This window comes from Calonectris borealis, chromosome 13 (assembly GCF_964195595.1).
Source record: "Calonectris borealis chromosome 13, bCalBor7.hap1.2, whole genome shotgun sequence".
Classification (NCBI taxonomy): Eukaryota; Metazoa; Chordata; class Aves; order Procellariiformes; family Procellariidae; genus Calonectris; species Calonectris borealis.
In genome coordinates this window covers 23,338,769-23,366,375 of record NC_134324.1, presented here as the reverse complement: position 1 = coordinate 23,366,375, position 27,607 = coordinate 23,338,769, and the positions used below count along the sequence as shown (strand labels likewise).

The window sequence follows — 27,607 nt, the reverse complement described above, 5'->3', positions numbered from 1 at the left end:
AAGGGGGTTTCCCTTCTGTTCAGCAGAGAAAAGCCACCCCTCCTCATCTATTCCCCCCACCCTCTCGGTCCCCAGAGGCTGATGTCATCACACTTGAAATTCAGTTGCAAAAAAACAAAAAGCAAATTGCCTTTCAGAAGCATATATAAACCCTGACAGCAAAGCACCTTTCAGCCAGACACCTCTCCCATCCCTCGAATAGAGCAGTGCAGAGCTGGGGATTAAGCAGTGGTAACAGCCACCAGCATGGTCTACTTAACCTTACAGGTAACTACGCTTTCATGTAAAAACCTATTCAGCTCTAATCTTCCCTTTTTCCCTTTAAGGAGGTGATGTCGTTTTCCGGGCGGTTCCTCAACTACTCAAAATTGTCGTGACATTAAATGGGAACCTGTCCCAATACTAACAAAATCAGATGGTTTTCACAGACACTTTTATTCATAGTTAACTAACCTGTTCCTTCCATGCCTGTTCCTTTTATGTGTCCAAACTGTTTTGTACAGTGCCATGGCGGGGCGGTTGTTGTTGTTGGGATGTGCTGTGTGGTTTTTTTCTCCTCGTGTCCTCTCTGAGCTGGTCCTCCTTGCAGCTGTAAGAGGATTTCATGGTAGGTCTGAAAAGGCTGTGCTGCCCCTTCTCCTGTACGGCTTTATTTCCCTGGCTGTTCTTGGCACTCCCGCTGGACTGAGCTTTGGAAAATATTTTTTTTCTCCTTTAAATATGTAGTTTTATCCGCTCGTTTGATCTGTGAGTGTCTTATAATGCCATGTTAGAGGCACAACCAGTAAAACGGCTCTGAAAAAGTTCAAGCAGCTTAGGTGACAAATGCTCTTTCTCTGTCTTTGCTCTAGAAATCCCAGAAGTTCTTGGCAAGCTCCCGGCAAGTTCACAAAACTGCTGCTCACGGTTTGTATCTCTCTGCAGAACAGCATTCCCTGTCCTTCTTTAAAGAGCATCCCTAAATAATCATGTCATTACTTTAAAAAAAAAAAAAAGTGCTGGGCTAAGCGCACTGAGATAAACCGCTCACATTCTTGGAAGACAAAGCATGCCTGGGGGGTCTTGTGATTATTGCCCTCGGTTGCTAAAGAACAAGGAGAAAAGTAACAAGTGGTAAAAACGTTGACTGCTAGTCCTGCGCTAAAAGAGAAACTTTACCTGATTTAGAACCAGACTTTCCAAGTTCTTACTCTTCGACCACAAATGTAAGATATTTAAATTGTAGCTGTCACCGGATTGCTCAGATCCTTAACTCCTCCGTCAGTCATTACTTCTTCATTACATCTGATCTCGCTATTCGCATTGCTTGAAGTGATTCACGGATCATTCCCCGTGTCTCACAGCCGGTGTGCTGTCTTCTCCAGCACTGCATGTCCACAGCTTCAGACAAGTTAAGCAGAACTTTGCTGTGTAGCCACTTGGTCTATTGTAAGTTTGTCTATTAACTTATTTTAAAATGTGTTATTAATACAATAAATGCAATGCATGTTACCTAATGAACACTTGAGTCCAAGAGAAATAATAATAATCCACGCAGATCTATTTGCTCTGGGACAGAGTCTTTTTTTTTATTAAGTTCTGCAGCACAGAACTGTTGTCCATACCAGGACAAAAACACTGGGGTTGTGAAATGCTTTTAATTCATAGAATTTATTATTATTATTATTATTATTATTATTATTATTATTATTATTACTATGGAGGGTTAAAAAATATCGCTGCCTACTGAAGTGACAAAGAGCATTTGATGATGGGAATGAAGCAATCAATATTTTATGGGTGCAGAGTGATTCGAGCAGATTTTCCTCCTGCCTCTCCAATCTGGTTTGACTTCACTGTTCCCTTCTCCTGGAGGGCGTTGGTGCTTTCGGTGGTGGTGTACTGAAGATGCTCTCCGGGTACACAGAGAGGACACAGATTTTTGTCAGCAGAAGGTTTCCAAACTGCTGAGTGTTACAGATTCCGATAGCAATATATTTCATAGAGCCGCTGCAAGGGGTGAATTTTATTTCAGTGAGTCACAGCAATGATGACATTCCCAGCTGTGTTTAAAGGAGATTTTAGACTCCTAGGCTCTAGGTGAGTCCAAACACATTTGCAAGCAAACTGTGAGTCAGTAGGCATGACATTTAAGAATGAATACAGGCTAGTGAAATTAGGGAATGGTCATTTTTTTAATTGGGATATTTTCTGTTTAAAAAATAAAGTGTCATATGTACCTGCTGATTTTGATGAGGTTTCCTGTAAGATGTTGAAGCAAAGTATTTTTATTTTCTTGCTTCACTCATCTTGAGTTTTTCATGTGATTAGTTTCATTTGGACATCAATGCCATCTTTTATGTCTGTGTGTGTACCCCCCACATACATATATATATATATATATGGCTTTGCAATCATGCAAATGTTAGCTATATTGAACTTTATAGTTCTTCTACTCTTGTGCACTCTCAAAATGATATTATAAATTATAATGGGTCATAATAATTATAATTCTATGAATTATAAATTCATCAAAGCAAAGCAATTTGTCACTGAAATTAAAAAGTACAATGGTCCCAAATTGGATATTTTCCACAGAATTTTAACACCTCCAAAGATTTGGAAACAGTGACTTCCAAATCCAAAAGTGCCAGTAGCTTTGCTGGCTGCCCAGCTCTACCTCACAGGTCAGAAATCCAGGCACCGATTTTGCCTGGGGAAGCTCGACGTGTTGCTTCTTGTCTACCAGCAAAGGTGCTTCCAGAGACAGGAAAAACTTTCCTTCGAACACCAAGCTCAGGAGATCTGGTTTGATCCCCTTCTGAAGCGTAGGCTGAATCCTCTGATATGCTGAGCTAATGAAAGAACACACAAAGGCCTTTTTTTAAAGCACTAACATCCTTTTGAGCACACAGGCCTTAAGAGCTTTGCTGGCTGAGTCAAGACACCTCAGTGCCTTCTAGGACCAAACTTCTGGATAAATCCAGGCTTTGGGTCTAGTCCTGCTTGCCAAAAAGCGATGGAAGCTATAGGAAGTTTTATTTTTGTGTGATCCGCTCCCGACAGGGCACCACTGGCAACGGGGCAGGGCACCTGCTCTGCCTTTTCTCCTGATAAAGGGACATGATTTGTATTGACCCCCCAAAAGATGGTTGCTTGAAACCCGGGGTGGGGGCATGTGGCTGAGCCCCGAAACTGCTTCACTTGGACCTTCTTGAAGCCACCCCAGGAGGTGCGCAGAGCAGTCCTTACAGCACGTGAAGGCAGTAGGAGCCAGGACGTGCTGAGGACCCTTGGAAACCCATGGAGGGGGACAGGATTCACACCAGCCTGCTCGCCTTGGGCTCCTTGTGCTGGCGATGAGGGAGAAATGGCACCTCCCCGCAGAGAAGATGCCAGTCCCCTCGCCAGGAGCATCTCTCCACTGTTTATGGGGGAAGCCTGGAGCAATGGTGCTCCTCTCCTGGACTCCGCCAAGTGCCTGAAGCCACAGGAGGTGGCTCTGGGTCCAAAAGGCATTCTCACAGCCTGGGACAGCACAGGGAAGCTGTACGTCACCTCCCGAATCCATAGGGCCCTATGCAGCCCTGTGACCCAAGGGACATGCTGGGCAGCTCCTGCACTCTCCAGCTGCCTTTGCCCTTCAATAAATTCAGCGAGACCGGAGGGTGAAGACCTGTGAGCTATCAGCACATGGCCCACATGTGTCTTTACCCCCTCCCCTCTCTCTTGGTGCTGCAGTGGTGGCCAGGAGTGCTCCGGAGGAGACCGTGACCGGCAGCTTTGCCTCCTTCATCCATGCAGTTCGACCCGAGCACTTGTCCAAGACCGTCCGTCAGAGAAGCAAGAGGATGATCCTCGACAGCATTGGGGTTGGCCTTGTGGGCAGCACGACGCATGTGTTCGATATCGCTCTGCAGTACTGCCGGGTAGGAACAGCCCCATATTGCCATTACGTGGTCCCCACCCTGACATCACCACCCTAACCAACGCCTTGTTCCACGGTAGAGGGGTGTTCTGGCATCACACAATCACTGCTTCACCCAAGGTCCTCACCTGAATTTCTCTCCCTTTCGCAGGAGCTCTACTCTTCGGTTGCCGTGAGCTCTGTCTATGGCAAGCCAGGCGTAAAGCTCTCCCCCACGCTGGCTGCGTTCACCAACGGAGTTGCGGTAAGGCAGGCTCTTCCAGGAGAAGCTCTGCTTTGTGGTGCCTTCAGAGACACTAGTTAGCATTACGGAAGCAGACTGATGACTGGGAGGGGTAATGGGGGACAAGAAGTCATGGGCTCCTCTGTAGTCTTGCACACCGCTTTTAAAGGGACCAGAGAGCCACCAAGGGAGCCCTAGGTGACTGGTGGATGTTGTTACAGATGTAGCCTCAGCAATATCAGCAAGGACCCCTAGCTCCCTCAGCTTCCAGCCCCCCACACCAGCATGTCCTTATCTCCGTTTCTCTGGCAGACTCACTCCATGGACTTCGATGATACCTGGCACCCTGCTACTCACCCGTCAGGGGCTGTTCTACCAGCTCTTCTGGCAGCTTCCCAGATGCTACCTCCAAGCACCAAACCCAATGGCACGGATTTCCTGCTGGCATTTAATGTGGGCCTGGAAGTGCAAGGAAGGCTCATGCATTTCTCCACTGAGGCTCACGACATTCCAAAGAGGTAAACCTCCTTTTCTTCATCGCATAGGAAGAGGGTTGGTGAATCTGTTAACAGGCCTACTCAGGGTTTCAAAGTGTTAGTTTAAGTCCAGCTGAACTCAGGATCAGGGTAAAGCTAAATGCCAGTTCTGCCAGAGCTGGTGCGACACCACTTACTTCATATTCATTTGGAGACCTCCGTCAATCTTGCCTCAAAAATAACCATCGAGAGGACTACCACTGAGTCTGCAGTGTTGTCATCTAAAGTAACCAGGGCAAGAGCACAGGACAGGCAGTGGCCCACAGCCATCCAGAGAGTTTAATTGTGGGCACGGTCCCTGGCACAATTTCTGCCTGTGCCAACTGCCATTCACCAGGCAGTGCCCTGGTGTGCTCCAAGGGATAGCATCGACCAGGAACTGTTACCTTTGGGCATGTTGGATGAGGCCACCTTATTTGTCTGGGGGAGAGAAAGTTTGGCTGAATGGACACAAGCCATGCCAGCTACTCGTAGGGAAAATTAAAAATTGCTTTCTGGAGATGCTGAGCTCACTCTGTTGTCTCCAATGAAGTTTCAAGTAGACGCTTAGTTTTTAGGTGGCTAAATTTTGAGTTAGGTGAGTCCCATCTGCACTGGAGCCATGAGGGATTTCCAGTGGCTGACTTGGCAGTTCATTTCCAGTCCCATGGGCAGCTCTGGTAGGTGAGGTGCTTGGGTGCTCCCTGTGCCAAGCAGGCAGGGATGCTCATATCTGCGTTTCCCCTTCAGGTTCCACCCTCCCTCGGTGGTCGGTACCATGGGCAGTGCTGCGGCCACTGCAAAACTGCTCTCTCTCAGCACGGCCCAGTGCACACACGCTTTGGGCATTGCTGCATCGCTTGCGGGGGCACCCATGGCAAACGCCGCCACCCAAGCCAAGCCATTGCATATCGGAAATGCCACCCGCCTGGGCTTCGAAGCAGCACTGCTGGCTGCCCGAGGGATGGAGGCTAACCCCTTAATTCTGGATGATATCCCTGGCTGCTCTGGATTCAGTGCTTTCTACAGTGTCTATCAACCCAAACCACTGTCCACACCAAGTGACCATCATGAGTTCCTCTTGGAGAAGCAGGATATTGCTTTCAAGCGATTCCCAGCCCACCTGGGGATGCACTGGGTGGTGGATGCTGCCTTGTCTGTCCGGAACCTCTTCATCAACTACGCAGGGTCCTTCTCTCCCTCTTTGATCCGCACCATTGTGCTGAAGATCCCAGTGTCGAAGTACATCAATCGGCCCTTCCCCAGCTCTGAACACCAGGCCAGACACTCCTTCCAATTCAATGCCTGTACTGCCCTGTTGGATGGTGAAGTGGGCCTCAGCTCCTTCACGGAGAGCAGCATCCACCGGCAGGAGCTGAGGGAGCTGCTGGACAAAGTGGTGGTGGAGCACCCTGAAGATAATGCGGCCAACTTCGACAAGATGTACGGAGAGGTGGCACTGCTCCTGCACAGCGGGGATGTCCTGACAGGCAAATGTGACACTTTCTATGGGCACTGGAGGAAGCCTCTGAGCAAAGAATCGCTCCTGAAGAAGTTTCGATCCAATGCCTCTCATGTGCTTCCAGAAGAAAAAATAGAAACCATCATCACTATGGTGGACAACCTGGAGGATCTGTCAGATAGTTCCCAGCTGGCCTGCAGCCTGTGAGGGAACAGCAAGTGGCTTTTTTTGTAAGGGACTTGTCCCGGTGAAAATCTGATTCCTTTCTTCATTGGTGCTTTACTATTAATTTCCAATGACAGGGAATTTCCCACCCCTTGAAGTCAAAGTAGACGCTTTAATACCAAAGGAGCCCACAAGGCAGGCGGTGTGTCTGTGTCAGTAATCAGTACGCAGATTAAATTTCAACTCACGGTCGATGCTGTCTGAGTAGCTGAAAGGCCACTACAAATAGAAAAAAAATCCCATGGAATCTCTGAGAATCCTGGGGTGTCATTTGGAAGCCAGTTCCCCAGAAGGAACTCTGTCTAGATATTTTTAAAGCTGCATTCAAAGTTTTTTCTGTGCAGGATGCCTAACCGCTGAGTCTGGGAAGAAGAGGAAGTTCAGCTGCAAAATGTGTGCTTTTCTTAGTGCTCTTCTGGGCACTTTTCGGATCATGGTTAGTTAGTCATGCTGGCCAGCTGAAAAATCTATCAGTTACTGTAAACAGCTCTGCCTGCAAAACTCTCAGGCAGAGAGGGATTTTTTTTCTTTTCCAGTAAAAGCCTCCCATTTCTCCACTTGGAAAGTGTTTGTCACTTCTCTGTGTACAAGGGGTGGTTCAAGGACCCTTAGAACCTGTATGTCTTTTCTGAATGACAGGCAATTGGTAGGTGAGGAACCCTACATTAGTCCTACACCTACATCCTACGCCTCCTGTGAGGTGATCCCTGCCAATCCTCGGGCTGTGCCACGTCGCCCAGGCACCCATTCAGAGCTGGCAGACCAGAGGTGGTCTCTGTAGTCCGTGTGGAGACGGGCACCTCTGGATGGTGACTTGGGCACATAGACGCTGTGACTCGCATTGGGAAATTCCTGCTTCTCTCCCCTGAGAGGAGGGAAAGCTTACTGAGACTCAGTCCTTAACTCATCTTTCCAGCTGGGATGAAATCAGTCCGTGTGCTCCTGAGCAGCCGTTCACTGAAAGGCTTTCTTACCCTGCGTCCTTTCCGAACAGTAAGGTGGAGAACTAGGCAATATCCCTCTGCACCTTAAACAAATGCTGTGACTGCTGATCCGAAGGACTTGTTTCCAATGTGATCACGATACAGGTACAGAATGTGTTGCGGAAGTTAGGGTTGCCTTCTGCAAGGGGGACCGAGGTGGGACTAGACAGGCAAGAAGGAATGTGGGCCGGTTCCTTTTTAGTTTGCTGGTAGTGGTCTACGCAGAGAACTTCCCAGCCAGAGCAAAACCCTTTGCCCACCTGTTAATCCACTCTCTCATGCTGTCTAGCATATTCACACTGAATCTTTCTGAATAAAGAATTGAAGTAAATTAATTTTCTGCATAAGGGTTTAATGCTACGTTATGTAGACCATCAGGTTTTCAGTTTTAATCTGAACATATGCAATACAGAGGCTTTTCCAATAGATGGGCAGCCCTGCAGAGGCTAGGACACCAGCTAGAAGGCTGACCTGTGGCCAGTGATTTCTCCAGAGTCATATATTTACATTGAGCCCTGCAGGCTGTTTTTCCTGGTGAGTACGATAGCTATGAGCCAGCAAAGCCTGGCTGTGGTTAAACACGATCTCTCTCGGCTGTCTCATCAGATGCGATCCTGACACCTTTCAGCAGACGATGTGTAAAATTAGGAAAGGAAGGCACAGGAAGGCTGATAGGTCCAACTTTCCTTTTATTCGGCCCTTTATCAGTTGCAGCAGTAAGTGGCTTTTCCAGAGCATCTAAGAGCTACAGGCATACCTGAGATTTTTTTCATTCATGGTGTTTCCTCTAAAAGCCTCAGAACCTGAAAACGGCTCCAGTATCCCAGCCCAGGAAAGTGTCTCACTCGTTATTTCCAGTTTCAAACAGCAAATGTTTCATATCCTTAACTAATTAGGAGGTCCAAACCACTGGCAAGGGAACCGAGGCCGTAAAAGAGCCAAGGAAAAAAATGGCCTGTGAAAATTATAGACCAGCTTGTGTGACACTGATTTGTGTATTCAGCAATTAATATGGTGCCACCAAAGTCCCTAACTTCTCCTCTCAGGCTGAACAAGAAAAGAGCCATTGTCCTTCTGTCTACTGCTGTTCCAAGATAAATGATATTTAGAAGTAAGAAGAGGAAACATTTCTCCACAAACATATTTACGGTAGCAAGCTCAGTGAATGAAAGGACACTCGCAGTGCAGAGCCAGGATCCGTGTTAGTAATCAATGAACAACCACAATCCCGCGCCAGAAAATTAACAGGGCTCCGCGGGCAGGAGCACTTGGCCAGGGAGAAGCCCTGACCAGCAGAGAGCGGGGGGGAGCTCCCTCTCCCGCGGGCATCGGTCCTCTCCCGTGGGTAGGACCCACCCGAGGGTCCCCGTGGGAGGGCCGGGCACCGCCGCGGGCCCTCAGCACCCTGGAGAGCAGCCGCCGGTCGGGGCTCCGCTCCCCGGGGGTCCCTGCGCGGGGGTCCCTCCCTGGGGGTCCCTCCCTGGGGGTCCCTCCCGGGGCTCCGTTCCCAAGGTGAAGGTTATGAGGTGTCTGTGGCTTTCTCCCACGGCAGCCCTTGTCTGTGGTTCCCACCATGGATCAGCTCCAGCTGAACGCAGCTTTCAGCCCCACGGCCAGCACCGGCACAAGTTTTGATAATCTGAGGCACTGAATTTTTTAGGGCTATGCATTTTTTCGCACTGTGGAGAATTTTGGATTTCCCACGAAATGCCAGCAGAAAAAAAATGAGTACAATTCAGGGATTATTTCAATTTTAGAGAGGGTTTTGACTGTAGAGGTCAGAAGAGTCCTCTCTGCCTCGCAGCACTATTTCCGCGGCGATAGCATTGCTACCGCAGTGTGGCCGGCTGGGGAACTGCTCTCCTTGAAAAACCCCAAGTCCTTCTTCATTGTTTTATGCTTTTTAAATAATTGAGGAATTGCTTTTTAAATAATTAAAGAATGAAGAAAACGTAGGTCAGTCCCAGAAGTAACTGAGTGCCACCAGTCAGAGCCAGAGCGGGCTCTGCAGCGGCAGACCCCTGCCCGGCTCTGCTGACAGACCTTCCTCCTCCCCACAGGGATGAGCCGTGCCTCCCTCCATGCCATGCAGGCAGCTCCATGCCAGAGCTCCTGGAGCAGCTCTGGATGCCTCTTCTGGACAGAGGAAGGCAAGAGTGCTGGCTTTCCTCTCCCTGGTCCAGAGGCTCTCCCAAGCTCTGGACATGTTGCCATGGGGGGTCAAGTTTTGCAAGGAGGCTGCTGTTCCAAAACTGAATGGCTGAGACAAACAGTCCACAGGAATGTGTCACGCATGGGGATGGAAAGGAGGAGCAAATCCCTTCCAGCTGCAGTACGAGGTCGCATCCTTCCCTTGGCAGCCGGGATGTGCAGACCAGACACACGCAGCTGGTGCAGGGGCCAGAGCAGAGCCCTGTTGCTGCCTCACTGGGAAGACAGGGCAAGCAGGCTGGGCTGCAAGGGGAGCCCATGCTTTCGGCCCGATGCCAGCATCTTCTTAGCACCTTATTTCCCCCTCACCCCTGCGTAAGTCTAGGTGAACTCACTGACCTTAGACACTCCCCCCCATGCAGCCATCTCATCTCTGCACTTTCCCATCCCGGGTGACGGGAACCCTGTAAGTATTTATGCAGAGCTGAGTATGAGGCACAGAGCTTCAGCCTCAGGAGCACTCCGTGTGTCAGACGCTGAGGCCAAGTTCCCGGTTCCCAGGCAGGACGAGGGTTTCAATAGTCACAGCTGGATTTAAACCGCTGGCTCGGTGTGAGAGCCACCGGTGCCAGCCAGCCCGAGTCAAGCCAAGCAGGCAGACGGAGAAGGGAGACAGAAACCTTCAGCTGCATAAAAGTGACTATTAAGAGGAGAGGAAAGGGGCTGTTCCTCCCCAGAACGGTGGTCTCCTTAAGAGTCCTCCAGTGGGGGGACTGCCAACAGCCTCAACACAAAACAACAGAAAAGAAGAGGATGCCAATGCTCTGAGTGGGGAAGGAGGCTCATAAATCTGTCCTGAGGGTAATTACAGAAAACAGACCATGTTTGATTTCAAAACACGGGTGACAGCCCACTCCTGTGGGCTCTGCAGCAGCCTGGTGCCAGCTGGCCCGGAGCGGGGCAAGCAGGACAGGGAGCCCTCGGCTGGCGCTGCAGCCCCGCTTGAAGGAGGCTGTTGGCACCTCTTCCCTCTGCCAGCCCCTGATGTTCACCAGACATGCAGGAGCTGACTGTCTTGGGGATTTCTGCTGTCCTGTCCCCTCCAGGTTGAGAGGTTCAATAGCTCCACAGTGGGGCGGGCAGACAGAGGGACAAGTGGCAGGTGGACCTCCCAAACCTCATTTTCTTGGGAAAAATCCTAATATCTTTTCTTTACTAAAACTCCCGAAGTTGTTCCCACAGGTGCTAGTAACAGGACCATTGACGCTGACACCTGACAGGGCTTTGAGGGCACTAATTGGCCTTAATAGCCCTGACCAGCCTCACCTGGGGGCTTCCACCCACATCCATGGGTCCTGGAGCATATTTAAGCTCTTCTCAGGGCCTTTGCTCCATGTCTGAGTTTTGGTGTAGGGTGCTGGTCTCCAGCCTAGCCCCAGATGTTCTTCTACCTGGCCAATGACCCTGCTGGTCTGGACTTCAGCTTACAGACTGATATCCTGGTCCTTGACCCGGTGTCACCACTGTGGACCTGGTTGTTATTTTGTACTGAACCAAAGAGTTCAGGATCCTCAGTTTTTTAGAGAGAAGGTTATAATGGACAGCATGTTGGCTGCATGATTATCACCACAAGATACAGAGGCCGTATTTTCAACAACAAAAATATATTAGCGAGTTGTGATGTTGCTAAAGGATGCTTCGTAAGAAAATGGGGTAAGAACAGGCAACTCCCTGAGAGACCAGTTTGGATCTCTAGAACTATGGCATTTGCTCTGCTCCAGTTTACAGGCAAGTAAATCCTTTTTTAGCTAAAAGCAATAAAACTTTTTATATTAATAACTCTGTCTCTACTGAAGAGCTGGCAGAGCAATGGTGCATGTCCTGATACCTGCCTATAGTAACATTACACACATCCCTCTTGTTTTAGCACAGGTTCACTGTGAAATCTGAGAGCAGATAAAAAGGAGAGAATTCCTGGAAAGAAGATGCCTTTCACTGTTCAGCTGTGCTGGGAAGTGGTCTGCTGAAGAGGTACCGCACCGGCACTCACTTTGGCAGAAATCTGAGGTTTGGGAGGTTTTTTTTACTAGCTGCATAATGGTTTCTTGGAGCAGGGAAGCTGTGGTTTGGGTCTGAGAACTCCCCTTCCTCAAGGGAAATCTAGCCTACGACCGAGAAGTCAGAGGCACTTTGGCATTAAGTTCGGGATGGGACACCCATATATCAAACTTCAGCTGGGAAGGGCTTTGAGTTTAGCTCCTTAAAAGTGTAGCTGCAGACAAGGGTTCCTGAGCTGCTCCCAACAGACATCCAGAGAGCATTGCCTTTACATGTTGGACAGAGTGATGGAGTTGAAGTAGCTCAGCAAGTCCTCCATGGTGAAGTCCATGGCAATCCCTGACCCTGCATAACAGCGTTGGATCAGATCCTCAAACTCTTGGTACTGACGTATGAACTCCTGCTCCATAGCGTGCCACACCACCTAGGGAAAAAGAGACCGTCAGCTCCCTTCATCATATATAGTGACAGCTATACATGCTTTGCAGTCCTGAACCCCCCAAAACATCACAGCGTTACACTCAGATCACACTCCAATTACCGGCAAAAGATTTTCCTCTGGGGAGAGATACTTGTGGATTTTCCTGTAGAGGGTCTCCAGGGCTCTTTTTACTTCCTTGCCAGGGTATTTTTCAATGACCTTCCTCAGCTCTTGCTTGCTGTAGGCCAGCTGAAAGCTGACCTCTTCTTCTTTCACCCCTTGAGCCACACGGGCTTTCACCCCTTCAAAGAAGTGCTGGAAAGGCAAGGAGACATTTACTGATGAGCTGTCCTAAGGTGGACTCCTGCATCAGGGCTGAAACCTGACCACTTTCCTCAGTTCCTTTCCCATGTCTAATTAAGGGGAAATGAAGTACTGGAGATTGTTCATCCTCCAGGCAAGCAGGGCATAGGGAATTTTATCAGTTCTCTTCCCTCCCTGCTCGGCAAGCAGCATCTCTAAGGGTTGCAGTACCATGGAGCAATGGGACTGCTGGAAAAATCGCTCACGTTCCTTGGTGTTTCATACAGCTTTGCTTGGAGCCAGGGGTGGGGTTGGGGGATCCCAGAATCTGCAGAACTGTAAAGCAACTCAAGTCTTCTCAGTTCTTCTAGGATATTGTATGAAAGCAGGAAAGGCTGTTCTGTAGGGAGGAGTTTCAACAGGAGCACATGTCCCACCCCAAGCATGGCTGTTGCTTGAGACGCCAGGGCTATGCCAGCCCCAAGGGATACAGACCTCAGCTAGCTTCCAGGAAAGTACCAGGAGCAGTGTAGCTCCACAAAAACCTCAATGCTGACAAGTATTTTTTTCTGCCTGAGCTTTTCAGACACAGAATCTGTCAGGCTGGAAGGGACTTCAGGAGGTCTCTCTTTCAAACTCCTGCTCAAAGCAGGTTCAACACTGAATTCAAACGAGGGTACTTGGGGCATTTCTCAAGGTAGGTCTTGAAAACCTTTAAGGATAGAGACTGTGCAACCTCTGGACAGACTGTTTCAATGCTTTATTATCTTTATAGTCATTTTTCCTTCTATCCAGCTGGAACCTTCCTTTTTGCATTTTCTGAGTGTTGTCTCTCATCAGCCTGCTGTGCATCTCAGTAATCTTCTACAGAAGGTAGCTACTAGGTACCCCTGAAATTGTTTCTTCTTCAGGCTGACCAAGTCCAGCTCCTTCAGCCTCTCCTAACCGTGTTGGTGGCCCTCCACTGGCCTTGCTCCAGTTTAGCAATGTGTCTTGTCACAGGTGGATGTGACATACACCTCTATCTATCTCTTCCACAGCTGGACATGGTATTTCACATCTGGTCTAATGAAGGCTGAAAAAAAGGGAATAATAACTTCCTTCAACCTACTGTCTACCCTCCTGTTCACACAGCCCAATAATATTTGCTGTCTTGGGTATTTCCACTGCAATTTTGCTATGGGGAAATACCCTAAATCCTAAGGATTTTCAGAGGGAAAGAGGTTCCTAAATGTAGAAGCTGTTTTCAAAAACAGAAATGGGCTCCTGCATTATTTAGGCCCCTTTGCAACTTCTCTTGATGTTAGGGAATTGTGCTCAAACCTGAAGAGCTATGTGGTCTGCTAGAGAAGGCCATGCCAGGACTCCAGAAATCCCTGAGCAGAATGCAATCCAAGTACCCTCATATGTTACTCGCTTTGCTTTGTTGTGAGCAACGAAATTATACTTTCCCTTACAGAGGAAGGGTTTGAAGCCACTAATGTAGCAGGGCTGCAGGTAGCATGAGACACTGAGCTGATCTTCCAGTCAAACCTACAAGATGTTTGACAGCAAAGACTGGAAACAAATTGAAAGTAACAGGCCCTATAAATAATTCAAGCTGCTCTCAGTCTGTGAGACATTTTAGGCCAGTGAGAAGAGAGAAGGAGCAGAGGAGGGGTCTCGGGAGCAGCCCATCGTCTCTGGGAGGAAGGGGGATGCCTGTTTGAGTTAGCAAAGCCAGGTGCTCTTAGCTCAGTTAACAAAGCAGCCACCTGGGCAGGGTGAAGCTGTGTTAGATTTATTAGTCCAGGCAGCCGTGCAAAAAGAAACCAGCATCTGCCAGACGCAGGCACGCAACCTGAAGCCAGGGTCTGAACAGGTCCTCACGCCGCTGCACGGAGGCCGAGCTGCAGAGCTGGTACCAGCACCTGATGCTACTGAGCCCTGTTCTTGCTGGGGCTGTGCTGCGTGGTGAAACCCAGCAGCAAGTGGTCAGAGAAGGTGTGGGAACATTGGGGATGTGACAACACACTAATATAATCCCAGACTGGATGGGGAGGGGTGATTTGAACACCAGTTAATTCATAATTTTGGGAAGTGCAGTTGCCCTTTGAGACCCAGGCAAGGGTCAATGTATCCTGTACTCACATTGAGCTTCTCCAGTGGCTGGCCCAGGTACTTGATGACATATTTCTCCATGTGCTCACTATACCTTTGCCTGGCTTCTCTCTTCTTGCCCTCCAGGCAGTGGATCTTCTTTTGGCACAGGAAGCAGTGAATGTGGTGGAAATTTTCCATCATGACCATATCTATGTTCACCTTCAGGTTTGCTGAGGACAGGCTATTGACTTAAAAGAAAGGAACACATCAGGTATGGAGAGAAACCCTGCAGGCTGGGTGAGAAGGGACATGAGATGCAGATGCTCTCAGGCTTTGGTCACCAGTGGAGAGTTTAACCAAGAGCTGAGGTGAGCATCATCACAGGTTGTTCAGCTCTTCAACCACCTTGGCTTGCAGAGCTTTGGGGTCATGACATTTAATAACTGTTTACCCAAAAGGGTGCAGCGACATCCAAGTCCAGCCCTGTCCAAATCTGTTTCCGACCTGGGTGCCGGAGCAGCAGGTCAGCGTGGCACACACTCAGCCCGCCGAGCGGAGGCACGGCTCACCACACTGCCAGCCGCTTGCCAGCTGGTCTGGAGAGGGCGAGAGCTGGAGTAGCTCATTGGGCATGCGGAACAGAGGGGGCCCTTCTCAGTCATGGGGGTAAACGTCGTTAGGCTGTCTCATTTGAACCATCTGACTTCTTCCAGTATCGGAGGGGGTAACTATCCATAACGCAAATACTGAGCCCTGTTCATTACCTTGATTCCCTACCTCACCTGCTTCGCTGTAAACATTGTGGAGCCTGGAAGGGGCTGTGTTCATGGATTATTGAGCTGCTATTCAGGGGGTCACCCCAGGCTCATGCGCTGGTATGAGCTGCCTCTGTACAACACCTCGTGATCTGTGGCTCGGAGGCTTGGAGCTGTTACTTCTGCAGCCCTTCAGGTCCTCTCCAAGCTGGGAAACAGGGTCCCTCCACTGACAAACAGCTGTGAGCACCAGCTGGGACAACCCAGGCACCTACTGAAAGCTACCTGCCTCGCTCTCCCAACCCCTCTCTCCCTACCAATACGCCTTGGTGTTTTGGGGGAGTTGCTCTTTGGCTGCCACTGCTCCCAAGATCTCTACGCTTGTGAGAAGAGTCTGAACTGTAGTGAGGAGCGACTCCCTCTGCAGTGGGAAAGAAGAGGTTGACATTAAATTCAAAGCTAAGCACATGTGTCTCAGCCCTGTCACAACTGGGACCATCCCGGTGTGGCAGACACCGTGCGCCTGGCATGCCACGCTCTCTGAATTTGTCTGATGCTCCCAGGCTCTTGCTCAGTGAAGGCAGTTTCAGCCCCAGGCAGTGCCCAGGAGGCAGGTAGCCTGCACATACCCTGCTGTGGCGGCTCAGCCGATTGCTAGTAACTCCTGAAGCTGCAGGTATACATTTGCCCAACTGAGGCATCCAGCCGTCAGCCTTTGTACTCACTGCTGCTGAAGACGCTGCTGGCCAGCCTGAGATGTGCTTTGTCCAGCTCTCCTCTCCGCCGAGCTGTCCTGAACACCTCCTCCGAGAAGTTCACAAACTCCTCAAAGCAGCTCACGGAGGGCAGGATCCCGCCTTTCATCTCGCTGGGCATCTTTGCCTCCTCAATCTCTTTGCACAAGGTCCCCTGGCAACAACACACAAGACATGGCACTCTCAGGTCTGACGTGGTCCCAGCCTCATTTTACGGCACACTGAGGCATAGGCCAGAAAACAAGCCAAGTAGCCAGTTGTGTGTACCACTTTTTCCATTTACATGATCTTCTATGGGAAGATTTGTGAGCTGCTTTGTTTGAGGCTGGACGTGAAGCTGCGCTAGCTGCTCTCCTGGAGTGGGCGTACCTGGTCTCCCAGGCTATGCGGTTCTCTGCTCAGACACACTGCTGCAATCTCCTGATGCAGACACCCGCAGCTCCTAGGGCAGAGGTGTTCACTGCCATTTCTTGCACCTCTCAGGCTGGTTTATGAGCAGACTTGCTGCTCCAGGTCTTGGCACAAACACAGTTAATGTCAACATGTGGCTTCCCTTGACCTCAGTGGGCTCAGGGCCAGGTTCCTTGGCCAATTGTGATGGGCTCTCGACTCCCCTACACTCCCCTCCCCACTGCTTGGTCCTGGAGCATGTCCTGCTGTGCCAGCAGGAGAACAGGAGACCTTGGCTCCAGCCATCTGACATGCTGCTGTCACTCTCACAGCCTCCCGGTATCCTATATGGGGGAAACCCCTTTGGTTTGACCATCCTGGTAAGAGGCACAGATGGCACTTAGGTTTATTGTGTCCCACCTCCCTCAGACACAATCGTTGATGCAATGAGGGTCTAGTCCTCCCAAAACCAAAGAGCCAGATCCCTGCCAGATCATCATAAACCGTGAAGATAACATGATCTTCAATGAAAATCATGTTAGAAGTTAGAAGATTCTGGAGGAGGTCAAACATCACTCAGGTCTACTTGGGCTTACTCCTACTGACACTCACAATGCATTTGTTGAAGCTGCTCTTGGCCAGGAGCAGCATGTTGCCCAGGACAGTGTTGAGGAAGGATGAGGAGAGAGCTGAGGAAGATCCCCACATCTCAAAGATGGAGTCATTCAAGGTAACCAGGACCTGCAAGCAGCCGAATGGGTGGACCTTATTGCAGACATCTAGAAATCCTCTCAGCTCCGGTTCCAGGCAACTGAAGATTTTGCTCAGCAGCCGGATCGTAGGTCCTTCTAGTCTTAAAAAAAACAACAACAAAAAAAACCCAAAAACGTAAGCAATTAAATGGGGAAGGGCACTGGCCCTGTGGCCAGCTGCAGAGGCAAGGGCAAAGCTAAAGAAAGAGTCAAAGCCTTCTGTATTGCAGTGGAGTCTGTTTATGCTTGGATCATCCTTCAACTCTTCACCGTCTCTGCTTGTGGGTGGACGTTGAAATGTCCTGTTTTGCCAGCCAAATGAAAAATTTCAGTGTTTTTATGCTGACATTTTTTATAAGATTTTTGTTCCATAGTATATTTTCACTTTATGACATTCCTAATAATGAAATAAAACCAATCAAAACATAGAGTTTTCCATGAAACATAAACCTCACTTTCTGATCCACCCTGAGGCAGAGCCACTGTGCTGGGGAGAGGCAGAACCAGGAGGCTCTGCTCAGCCTCTGCATGCCCAGCTGTGATGCCTCCTGGTTTCTTGCTACCTAGGGTGCAAACCTGAGACCACTTAGTTGACATCAGGAGTGAAAAAAAATCCCTCCATCGGTTCCTGTAGGACACTCCAGACCATGCCCCTGTCAGAGCAGCCAGCTGTATCTCATCACCCACGTACTGGCTCTGAGGCTTGGTGCAAGGAGGGTCCTCTGGAGATGCTGTGCTCTCTCCTCCCTTAGTGGCAGATGTCTGAAAGAAAGAATGGGATGGAAATTATGATTCGTCTGCCCTCCCTCAGAGAGAAAAACCTGAGATCTGCTTTTCATTTCTGCTGCCTCATATCGGAGTCCTGTGTTTAATGCTTAAAGATCCTGTGATTTTCCTCAATTAAGCTCAATTCAATTCTCCTCTCCTCCTGTCATCAGGAGGTCTTAAGCTTCCCCACTACTGACACCACTGACAGTTGCTAGAGGACAAGAGCCCAGGAGAGCTCAGGCATCTGATAGAGGTAAGCGGCCACCCCATTGTGCCTGCTGAGCCTCGTATCAAGCCGGAGGGAAGACTGGCTGATGGGACTGGAGAAGACGTAGTCCTCACACTTACCTCCAGCACCTGCAGGTCTGCAGCATCCTGGCTTAGCTGGAAGAATTTCTCAATGAACTGCTGCTCTGCAGTGCAAAGGGGTTGCAGCTCTCTCAGCACCTGCTCCAACATCTGCTTAGAAACCATCAGGCATGTTAGAAAACCCTTCTAGCACACACTGAGGACACCGGAGTAGATGTCCATGTCCACCTGAAGTGACATCTAAGCCAGGTCAGCAGTACAGAACATCTCTGCTTCTGCTCCAGGTACACAGCACTAGAGAAAGGACCATGAGATGGGTTGCAGCACTGGCACAGCCCCTATGGGACACGTGAACCCTTTAGAAAAGCTCAGCTCTTTACCTTGATGACGTTGCCTTTGCCCGGTGTGTCCTCCTGGTCTTCTCTGCTCCCAGGGAGACTCCATCGAGACTGCTGCCTGCTCCCCATCGCCAACAGCTTCTCCAAGCTTTCCTGAAGACCTGCACGGTGTGTTGGTAGGTGGTTAGACATCTCCATCCCTCTTGGCCTCTCCAGCTCCTTTGATCATTTTAACAGATTTAAATGTCTCTTTTTATGTCTGGTCTTATGCGTGAATTGGCCTTTTCCTGCTGGATTCAGATATACGGGGGATGCAGGTTTTGCTCTCATTTTTTATCTGCCCTCTCATCTGTTTCTCTCTCTTTTTCATTATTCTCTTTTTGTTTCACTGTCTGTGATGCTTACCCCTTTGCTCTTTAGTGCTTACTAATACTAACTCTTGAGGACTGGGGAGTGAAAAATCCTAGGTGATAAGAGCCTAAATTGGCAGAAGGGCCTGCAAGAGTTTCAGGAGAAAAGTTTGTTGCTTAGTTTTGATGGTAAATTGCCATAAAAAAATATCCAGGCCGGGGAGGGGGGGTTGGCTTTTTTCAAAAAGCAGCCTTTAAAAATTATAAACATTCACCTGAAAGTTAAAATACTTTTCAAACATTACCAGTTTTTAGCACACTGTTTTCAGTGGGTGCCTGGCTTAACTGGAAAATTGAAAAATTTCTTTGAAATATGCATTAAAAAAATACTATTATACTCACTAAAAGAAATCAGTGGGGAAACATCCCTATTATTTTCTAATTAATTCTAAAACTTGGTATCATTCCACTAACTCCAGAGGTCCCGGGTGAGGCAGGCCAGCTTTCCATTTCTCATAACATCCAAAATATCCTTATTCAAGCCACTACCTGCAGAGCTTTTACCTTTGGAAAGGATTTGTCAGATGCCCCACATGCTGAGCAGGGATGAGAGATGACAGACAGCCCTGCTCACGACCTCAGCCTCGCTAAAACCATGGAGAAAATTAATAAGCTGCTTCATAATCTTTTTCCCACCCTTATGCAATGGGTGATGATAATTTCACTTGCTGGGAAGTGGCAAAACCAGGAAAAAAATATCTCCCCACAGCAAACAGGAAAGAATTTTATGAGCCTGTAAATTTTAGTGTGGAAAAGGGATGGGAAAATGAAGAGAAAAGACTTAATTATTGGCTCACAATTAATTATGAACAGCTTAGGGTTTGCCTTTTAAACTCTCCCATAATACTGAAACAAGGCGATAAATCATCAGGGGGTATATTTAGAAGCGATCGACATAAATAATCCTTCATAAGGGCAGGGAGTCAACCCTAAAAATTCACTGCCATGGTAATCAGTAGAAAGAAAGAGGCACGGAGAGCTAGAGCGAGCCTGGGATATTTTAAAGCAGGGATGAGGGATGATATCAGGCAAGTGTCCTTGCAGCCTGGGCTTTCATCCGCTCAGCGGCTCACCCCATGGAGACGTCAGGAAAGACCTTGGATGGGGTTCCCGCAGAACTTCATCAAAGCCAAACCTTTCCTGAGACCAACCAATTTTGCACAAAATATTTCAGCAGGAGTCTCTGAAAGCCCCCGGGACCTGGGAGAGGCCGTGCTCGCTTTCAGTGTCCATTGCTGCCAAGGTCCTTCAGCAGAAGGACACGTGCATGCATCTCCAGGGTGCTGCTGACCCTGCTGAGCCAAGAGGAGGTCAACTTCACCTCCGGAGGGAGGTGATGCTCTCCCTCCTGCTTTGTCCAGGGTCTCCAGGGGCAGGTGGTGAATCTCAGCTGGTAGCACCGCAAGCCCCAGGGAAGGTGCCTTTCTGCAGCCGGCAGAAGCTCCGTGGATACAATCTTCTAAACATTCCCCCTCTTACTAATTGCACTCTACAATGATGCGGTGGCTGTAGTTTCAATGTGCTGCTCACGGTAACGATGGGCTGAGCAACCCCAAACAAGCCCGGGGCTTCCTACCCGCCCCAGACCTCTTCTCACCCCGGGAGCAAAGCACGGCGCCAGCACAGCCCAGCACAGACTCGTCTCGTCTCGTCCTGCCCGCGGGAGCAGCGCCTAAGACACCTTGGGGAGATTTATAACAGTGCGGTAACCAGCCGGTAGGACATCCAGGTGTCCTGCTACTGCTGCTGGTTTCACAGCCACTGGATTTTCTCCTGGGATTTTAATTACTCCATTTTGCAGAGTGTATTTCCTATCACCACTTTTCAGCCTGTCCCTTTGATTTAATTGCCTGTTACCTTGTTTTTAAATTACAAGCAATAATGTCCTGTTGACTTTCCCTACACAACTTATTTTTGACCCTTTTTATCATGTCACTATTTATTTTTTGATCCTTTTTGCCATGTCACTGCTTTTCTGCTGGAACTAGCAGAGAGATTTTGATCCCCATTTTTCCTTCTCTTGGCTCCATAGTTTGGCAAATCATTCTGGCAAGGAAAAACAGGTTTCTGGTGACTATGAAAATATTTCCTGGAGGTGTTCGCTTTCTCCATTTCTAGCAAAATTTCAAAAAGGAACATTTTAATTAAGGATTAATCCCCGAGCTTCTACTGTCTCTTTCTTCCTTCAAAGGGGATAAATTTTTGAAAATGACAAGTAGTGGGGAGAAAAAGCCCAAGTGTTTTTCCTTTTCCCCTCCTCTTCTTTCCAGTGGCAAAAGACTATTTAGGTGACATTTTCCTTCTTTCTTTTCAGGACTTGTGTGCCCCGTTGCAGGTACATGTACACTGCCAGCACTGCCCATCCTGGTTCGGTCCCGTGGTTTTGAGGTCTCCTGTTTTCCTGGTATGTGTGGCTGAGTGTCTTTCCCAGGGGAACGGGCACTGGGCAGGGAGGAGCTGGAAGGGGTGGTGGGTATGTTGATGTGATGCACACCCAAAAACAGGAGCTGAGTGCTCCCACACGGAGGGATGCAGGGCCAGCCACAAAACTTGGGATGCGGAGGAAGCTGCTTCTGTTACCCCAGCGTGCGAAGAGCTGCCAGGAGAAGCACTGTCCTATTCCCACTCTTCTGCAGGTTGCTGCTAGCACAGGCTCTCTCTGTGCTGCTTGAGACTCACCAGGTTCTTCATAGATCCACAGGGCAGGGAGGAGATTGCAGCAGAACACCCAGGTATTAGCTCTTCCCTTTATGGCCAGTTCTGAAACTGAGGGGAAGGGCCCTGGAGGGCTACAGAAGTGGAAATCATGTGCAATGGTCTGATCCTGCAGCCTGGTGAGCTTCAGGGTAGCTCCTTCCAGCTGCCCATGGCCCGGGCTCCCGAACTATCCCTTGTACCCCACAAGAATGGCATGGACTTCACTCCAGAAGACAACGGATGGGCAAATATCCAGGCAGTTGTGTCAGCTGGACAGGGGCTGTGATCGCTCCAGCAGCTGCGGGGAGGCAGAGCCCTTCGCCAGGATCCTTCAGCCACCAGCCCCGTTTCCTTCCCTAGGCTTCGTCCTCTGGCTCCGGGATCTGGACACAAGTGATGAAGTAGGTGCAGAGCTGGAAGAAGCCGAGCTCGCATTCTGATAGACTAAACACACTGTGCAAAGTGGTTTGTGACATTCAAGCGGGGCCAAGCTGGCATGGAACTTTCCATTACAGTGCTTTGTTTTGCTGAAGGAAAATGTGACTTCTGTGCAATCAAAAACTTCCCGAGGAGACAGATCAGTTTCTCTTTTTATCTTCAGAAACACCTGACTGGAATATTTTGAGTCAGATGCAGCGATTCCTGTTGAAATTATCACCTTGGGACAACACAGCCCCACAGTCAGCTCACTATGAAATCATTCTGCTCTCACAAATATTGCTATGAATACACTCGTGTCTTCAGGGACAGCCTTGGTGACATCTCTTTACAGGGAAAAGAGTGTCTGAGGAGTCCATGACCAGCTCTGCTTGCATGAAATATGGACCGGGCATTAGCCCGGCAGTCCCCCTCTCTTACGGCTCCTCAGGACACGATCTCAGCCACCCATGCATCATTTGTGAGCCCTGCAGAGGGAAGGTGCACGAAAGCTACAGCTCTGAGAAGCAGCTAAACAAAACCGGAGAGTACACGGAGCCAAGCTCACACGAACCTGCCTGGTGGAAAGCAGGGTCAGCTTTGTCACGTGCTGCCACGTGCAGCTGCAGACCCAGTCCATGGAGGAGAAAGTAAATTCGTGGCATAAAACCTGGGGAAGGCACCTGTGATAGAGGATGGTTGCCGTGTTCCCTACTTGCAAATAAATCACTTCTCAGCAGCACAAAAGTCATATTTGCAAATCACTCACTTCCTTTTCTTCTTCCTAACAAGAAGGTTTTGGCTTGTTCAAAAAAGGCTTTGATTTCCCGGTCATAGAGTCTTCTGAGGTGCTGGGCATAGACCTGGAAAGTCAAGACAGACACAGAAATTCCTGGTGTATCTCATCTCTCTATGAACAGTGCCCATTTCAGAGCTTTTTCTTCAGCTGCCCACTTAAAAGTCAGTAGATTGTAACTGAAACAGAACTATTGCTTTTGGTGTGCAAGACCTTCGGAAAGGCAAAAACCAGCATGAAGAATAGAAACCAAGCCTCAGTGATATAAAAAGAACCATCTCAGTTACTTAACAACATCCCTATTAACAGAAGAGGCCAAGGACTTTAAGAACCCCTAGAACCCCTTAAATAAAGCAGTGTTGAATAAAACACAAGATTAACCACATTCATTTAATGCTTATCACTCCCATTCAGTAGAGAAATGGCCAGATGAAAGCAAAAAGACCAAATTTTAGCATTTCAGACCTTTTCCTTCAACATAATGTCTGCCACTGAGTCCCAGACTGCTTTCTGCCAAGCACAGAGGTCCATCATGTGGCCAAGTTGGCCAGACACTCTCCTAGAAGGGCCAAATGCTGGAAGCTCGTGGGTGGGTTTGGTCAAACCAAGCTCTCATCAGGAATTGACCAGTTTGACTAATCTGTTCCTGGTGGATGGTTTGCAATATTTGTTCAGGATTTCAGCCTTACCTTGGGGAGATCACAGAACAGAACTGGGTTGGCGTTCCTCAGCCAGGCCATGAGTGGGGCATAGGGCACCAGTTCTTCATGGTGGAGTCCATGGCTTGGTGCAGATAGCTTGTTAATGGGCTGCTCAAGAGCAGGGACCTGAGCATTACCCTGAAGCAACAGAAACGGCAGGAAGAGTCAAATAAAACATAGCCTTGAAAAGCTCTGGAAAATAATTGCTTCATAATTGAATTGCCAGTTCTGAATACGTTTGAGAGGCAAATTTAAAGGGTGAAGCAGAGCATGCATGAACTCACTTTGAACTCTAGTTTTAAATCCCATGTCGTGGGAACAATTCTGAGCCCAGAGGAATGAGCTGGCCCATCAGTACTATGTGGGGTACTCCAGCTAAGCACAGTGGTCAGGAGAAGACACAGGAGAAAAGCTCGTTGTTCAGGAGCATGCTGGAAACTGTCCCTCCAAGCACTGGGAGGTGAGCGTGCCTCTGGGGGGGGATGCAATGGAGAGGACGGATGCTGCGCAGTTGATGCAGCCCATCTCCCAGGGCCCACCAGTGCTGGGACATCGCACCCACAGACTCAGAGTCATGTAGGTGGGACGGGAGCACAGCAGGTTCAGAGCAGGTCCAGGTAGAGCGGCTTGCTCAGGGATGTGTCCAGTCAAGGTCTGAAAATCACCAGGGATGGAGGTCCCACAGTTCCCTCGCAGTTCCCTGCCAGTCACATTCCTTCCCAGAGTCAATGCTTGAAAGTAAATGCTAAAGATTTAAGGATATAAAGCTAAGGGTTTGGGAGTAGCTCCTTTTCTCTTCATGAAATGAAATCTGGAAGAGTAATATTTTTCTTTCAGATTTCTCCCCATGGAGATATTTCCACCATATCTTTTAAATTGCAAGACGAGCGCTTGAAAATGTTAACCAAAGGATCAAGGGATTGGCTTTTATCCTGGGATTTCATGTTACAAACAAACGAACAACCACCACCACTCCTGAAGCAAAACAAGAAAATCTAAAGCAAAAATCTTCAGGCCTAAGCACTTTTTAACATGACCAGAGGATTAATGACTGTCGCGGGAGGGAGCCGGATAGCCTGATAGACGCAGAATTGTGCTGGATTTCTTCTGCCTGCCTGCAAAACCAACCCGAGGGCTGGGGGGCAACAGCAGGTGGAGGCATGTGAAAAGACCTCCTTGAGGAGACACTTTTGGAGAATCCTCTTACGGTGGCATCCCCTATACCGCTGGTACTATTTTACTAGAATATCCAAATCTCCCAGGATTTTGAGATGCCACATGAAGAGCAAAGCTCACCTGCAGCTCGAAGATGCTCGTAATGTGACTGATGAAAGAGTTTTCAAAGTTCTGCTTGAGTGTTTCAAACATGATCAGCTGCTCAGCCACAGACTGCAGTTTCCGGTAACCTTGAGGAAAAAAAGAGAGGGTATCGTGGTATGGAGCGGCACGAGCGGTCGTGGCTGCAGACCAACATCACTCAGCACACTGGCAAATAAAACAGGTCTTCAAGAAGTAATTTCTGGGATAAATACTACCACCTAAAAGCCAACAAAGGGAAAAAGATTTGCTGTGGTACCAAGGAAATACAGAGAGGGAGGGAGTTTAAACTTAAAAGAATAATAATTGCAAAGCATCTATCAGTCCGACCATGGTCAAGGACAAACACCCAGTCTCTTCACAAGGAAAGCATGGGGTTTCATGCCAGGATCAAGTCCCTGTACACCAGCAGGTCTCCAACAACACCCACAGTGGATACTGCTACAACAAATTATCATTTTTCCATGCTCAAGTACAGACAAGTGGGTTGCCCCAAAAGACCACGATTGCTAAACTTGTCTTTCCACCAGTTCCTTTCTGAACCGTAAGAGGTGTTGTACACAGATGGCAGACAATGTTGCCTTAGGTCCAGGTATTTAGAGGAATTGTATCGATGCTTGCCATAAGTTTGCCTCAACCTTAGTGTAAACTGGACCAGCCGGTGCCTGAGTCCAGAGGGAGGTGCCTGCAGACCTGCCTGTGGTGCGTGGATGCCCCAGCTTGGCCGTTTGCAGCATGAACTGGGTTTCTCTAGGAGTGGAGCCAGTCCTCCCCCAGCTACTGTTCTCCATGGATGTTCAGAGGTAATGTCGCATTGGCTTTCCCAGCCCTGCTTGACCGTGTGAAGCTGCTAGGTGAAGCTGCTGAAGACTTTGAAAGCCTCAGCAGTATCTTCAGAAGAAAGCCGACCCTGCAAGCCTGTTTCCCCAGTTCGCAGCTCCAGGTGTGCTGCAGCGTGCTCTGCACCGTACACCCCTCGTACCCCCAGGTCAGCGCTGCTGCTTAGCTTCCCAAATGTACGCCTGCCTTCTATTTCTTTTCCACTTTGCCCCAGGCAGCCTGCAGAGCTGCCCAGCAAGCGTGTGAGCTAATTCCTGGGAACACACACTCCGGCTTCAGCGGTTCAGGGCACCTGCAGAGGCTGGGCAGCACAGGATGGTGCTGGGTGTGCAGCACAGGTTGTGGCGGAGCTGGTGGCTCTGCCATTTGCAGACATAAATCTCTGCTCTCTACTCACCGGGCGGTATCTGGATGTTCATGCAGCCAGATAAAGCCTCTGCTGCCGCAATGCAGGCTTTCACTCTGCTGGGGCTGGAAAGATCTGCCCGGCTCAGGGCATCGCAGTGTTCCCTGCTGAGATTGAGGTGGGTCTAAAAACAAAGCCAGAAGAGAACAGGTACAAGCACAGCCAGCTTCTCGTCCCTTCTCATCCCACCCAGAAGTCTGCTGGCTTGAAATAGCCAAGTGCTACCTTCAGCTGCCAGGCTGCATGTGTCCATCAAGAAGACCATGCTGCTCTATCCCCACCAAAACCAAAGGTCTGCACAGTAACAACAGCAGCGGTCACCAGGGAAGCCCTGGCAAACCTCAGCAGGAGTTTCCAAAGGGCCGGCACCTCTGGGATCACTACTGGCAGCGAAGTGATGGGGAGGAGAAAGAAAAAGCTGAGGAAACTGCAGCTTGAGTTACTCAGGAATGAAAAGGTCAACGGCAGAGAGGTCACCGTAAGCAGTGGAAGTGAGGATTAGCTGTGCTATCACAGCACAGTTCTTGCATTTATGGCATGTTATGTTCGTAAATAATTTGCTTTCCCATAATCCCAGAGCTCATCAAGAGTCTTTCGACTGGCTGTGCTCTGCCCTCCGCCAGTGCCTCTGTGGCTATGAGGTACTGCAGAGAAAAGCTCCTTACTCCACGGTGGATGCTGAGACAGGCTGAGGTGCACGAAGTCCACCGCTGATGGCAGACATTGGCTTAACGGTTAAGTTACCTTCAAAGGTGAGGAAAAAAAAAAGCAAGCAAAGGAGAGAAAAGGAATGGGGAAACTCCCGTCAGTGGGAAGTGGGACGAGAAGCAACAGGGTCCCTGGACAAACAGCCTCTCCAGGGCTCCTCTCCAGGGCAACAGGGAGTCCCCAGAATGCTTTTCCCATGGCAGATGTATAGTTTGCCTCAGGACCCAGCAGTTTCTCTGCACGTGTGAGGTTATCAGTGCTGATGGCAGCATGCTTTGATCGGGGGGGGGGTTGCATGCTCTGGCTCTAACTGCTCGTTAGGTACTGTGCTTGCGTATTCCTGGGTAATGGTCATTGGCTATTGAAATGTCTATTATCTAATGAGAGCTGTTTTTCCCTAGTACAAAGATATAAACTGAAAGCTACCAAGTGAAGGGAGGAAGGAAGCAACTACTCTCCGTGACAATTGCTTCCCACACGTAACCCCACAAACCAGACATAAGCACGCCTGGAATTTGAAGGCACAAGGCTGAGAGGATCTCAGTGCTTTGGGTGCAAGGGTAAAAGCACTGCCCCAGCAGCCTCTGAGCATGTAAAAAGAAGGTCCCAAAGCTGATAGTGAAAGGCAGACCACAGCATCCCAAGTGAAAGGCTGCAGAGCTGCCTTTGGAAGGTCCTTGGCATTACATCATTTGAGGCTCATCTTGCCCATGAAAAGGACTTTCAGGGACCCCTTTTACAGCCCTGGACCACAGTGAGGGTACTGCACATCATGTCTGCTGCTGGTCTACCTGTAGTGCATCCCAGCTGTGTGGACGTCCTTATGTTATCAAGACAACAAAGTCCCTGATTTCTAGGCCAGAGAAGCTCTGTAGCCTTTGCAGACAGATAATAGTCTTCAGAATGTTTGAGGCTCAC

The 27,607-nt window shown here is 49.2% G+C and overlaps 2 protein-coding genes across 2 annotated transcripts in view; one reads left to right on the top strand and one right to left on the bottom strand.

The window, feature by feature from the left end:
• Positions 1 to 246: 246 nt before the first annotated feature.
• Positions 247 to 6,314, top strand: LOC142087527 (cis-aconitate decarboxylase-like). Its single transcript, XM_075161828.1, has 6 exons — positions 247 to 267; positions 852 to 906; positions 3,721 to 3,908; positions 4,059 to 4,151; positions 4,443 to 4,648; positions 5,396 to 6,314. The coding sequence occupies exons 1-6, from the start codon at positions 247 to 249 to the stop codon at positions 6,312 to 6,314; spliced, it is 1,482 nt and encodes a 493-aa protein (XP_075017929.1).
• Positions 6,315 to 11,094: 4,780 nt separating this feature from the next.
• Positions 11,095 to 27,607, bottom strand: part of LOC142087844 (exocyst complex component 1-like) — a 31,296-nt gene continuing 14,783 nt past the window's right edge. Inside the window, exons 7-18 of the mRNA XM_075162549.1 lie at positions 25,973 to 26,105; positions 24,715 to 24,824; positions 23,407 to 23,556; positions 22,691 to 22,784; positions 18,440 to 18,558; positions 18,099 to 18,209; positions 17,674 to 17,744; positions 16,843 to 17,083; positions 15,811 to 15,994; positions 14,379 to 14,578; positions 12,066 to 12,260; positions 11,095 to 11,948 (exon numbers count right to left, since the gene is read on the bottom strand). Of these exons, the coding sequence (XP_075018650.1) occupies positions 11,793 to 11,948; positions 12,066 to 12,260; positions 14,379 to 14,578; positions 15,811 to 15,994; positions 16,843 to 17,083; positions 17,674 to 17,744; positions 18,099 to 18,209; positions 18,440 to 18,558; positions 22,691 to 22,784; positions 23,407 to 23,556; positions 24,715 to 24,824; positions 25,973 to 26,105 (1,764 nt within the window). The 3' untranslated portion in view covers positions 11,095 to 11,792. The remainder of the gene's footprint in view (positions 11,949 to 12,065; positions 12,261 to 14,378; positions 14,579 to 15,810; positions 15,995 to 16,842; positions 17,084 to 17,673; positions 17,745 to 18,098; positions 18,210 to 18,439; positions 18,559 to 22,690; positions 22,785 to 23,406; positions 23,557 to 24,714; positions 24,825 to 25,972; positions 26,106 to 27,607) is intronic.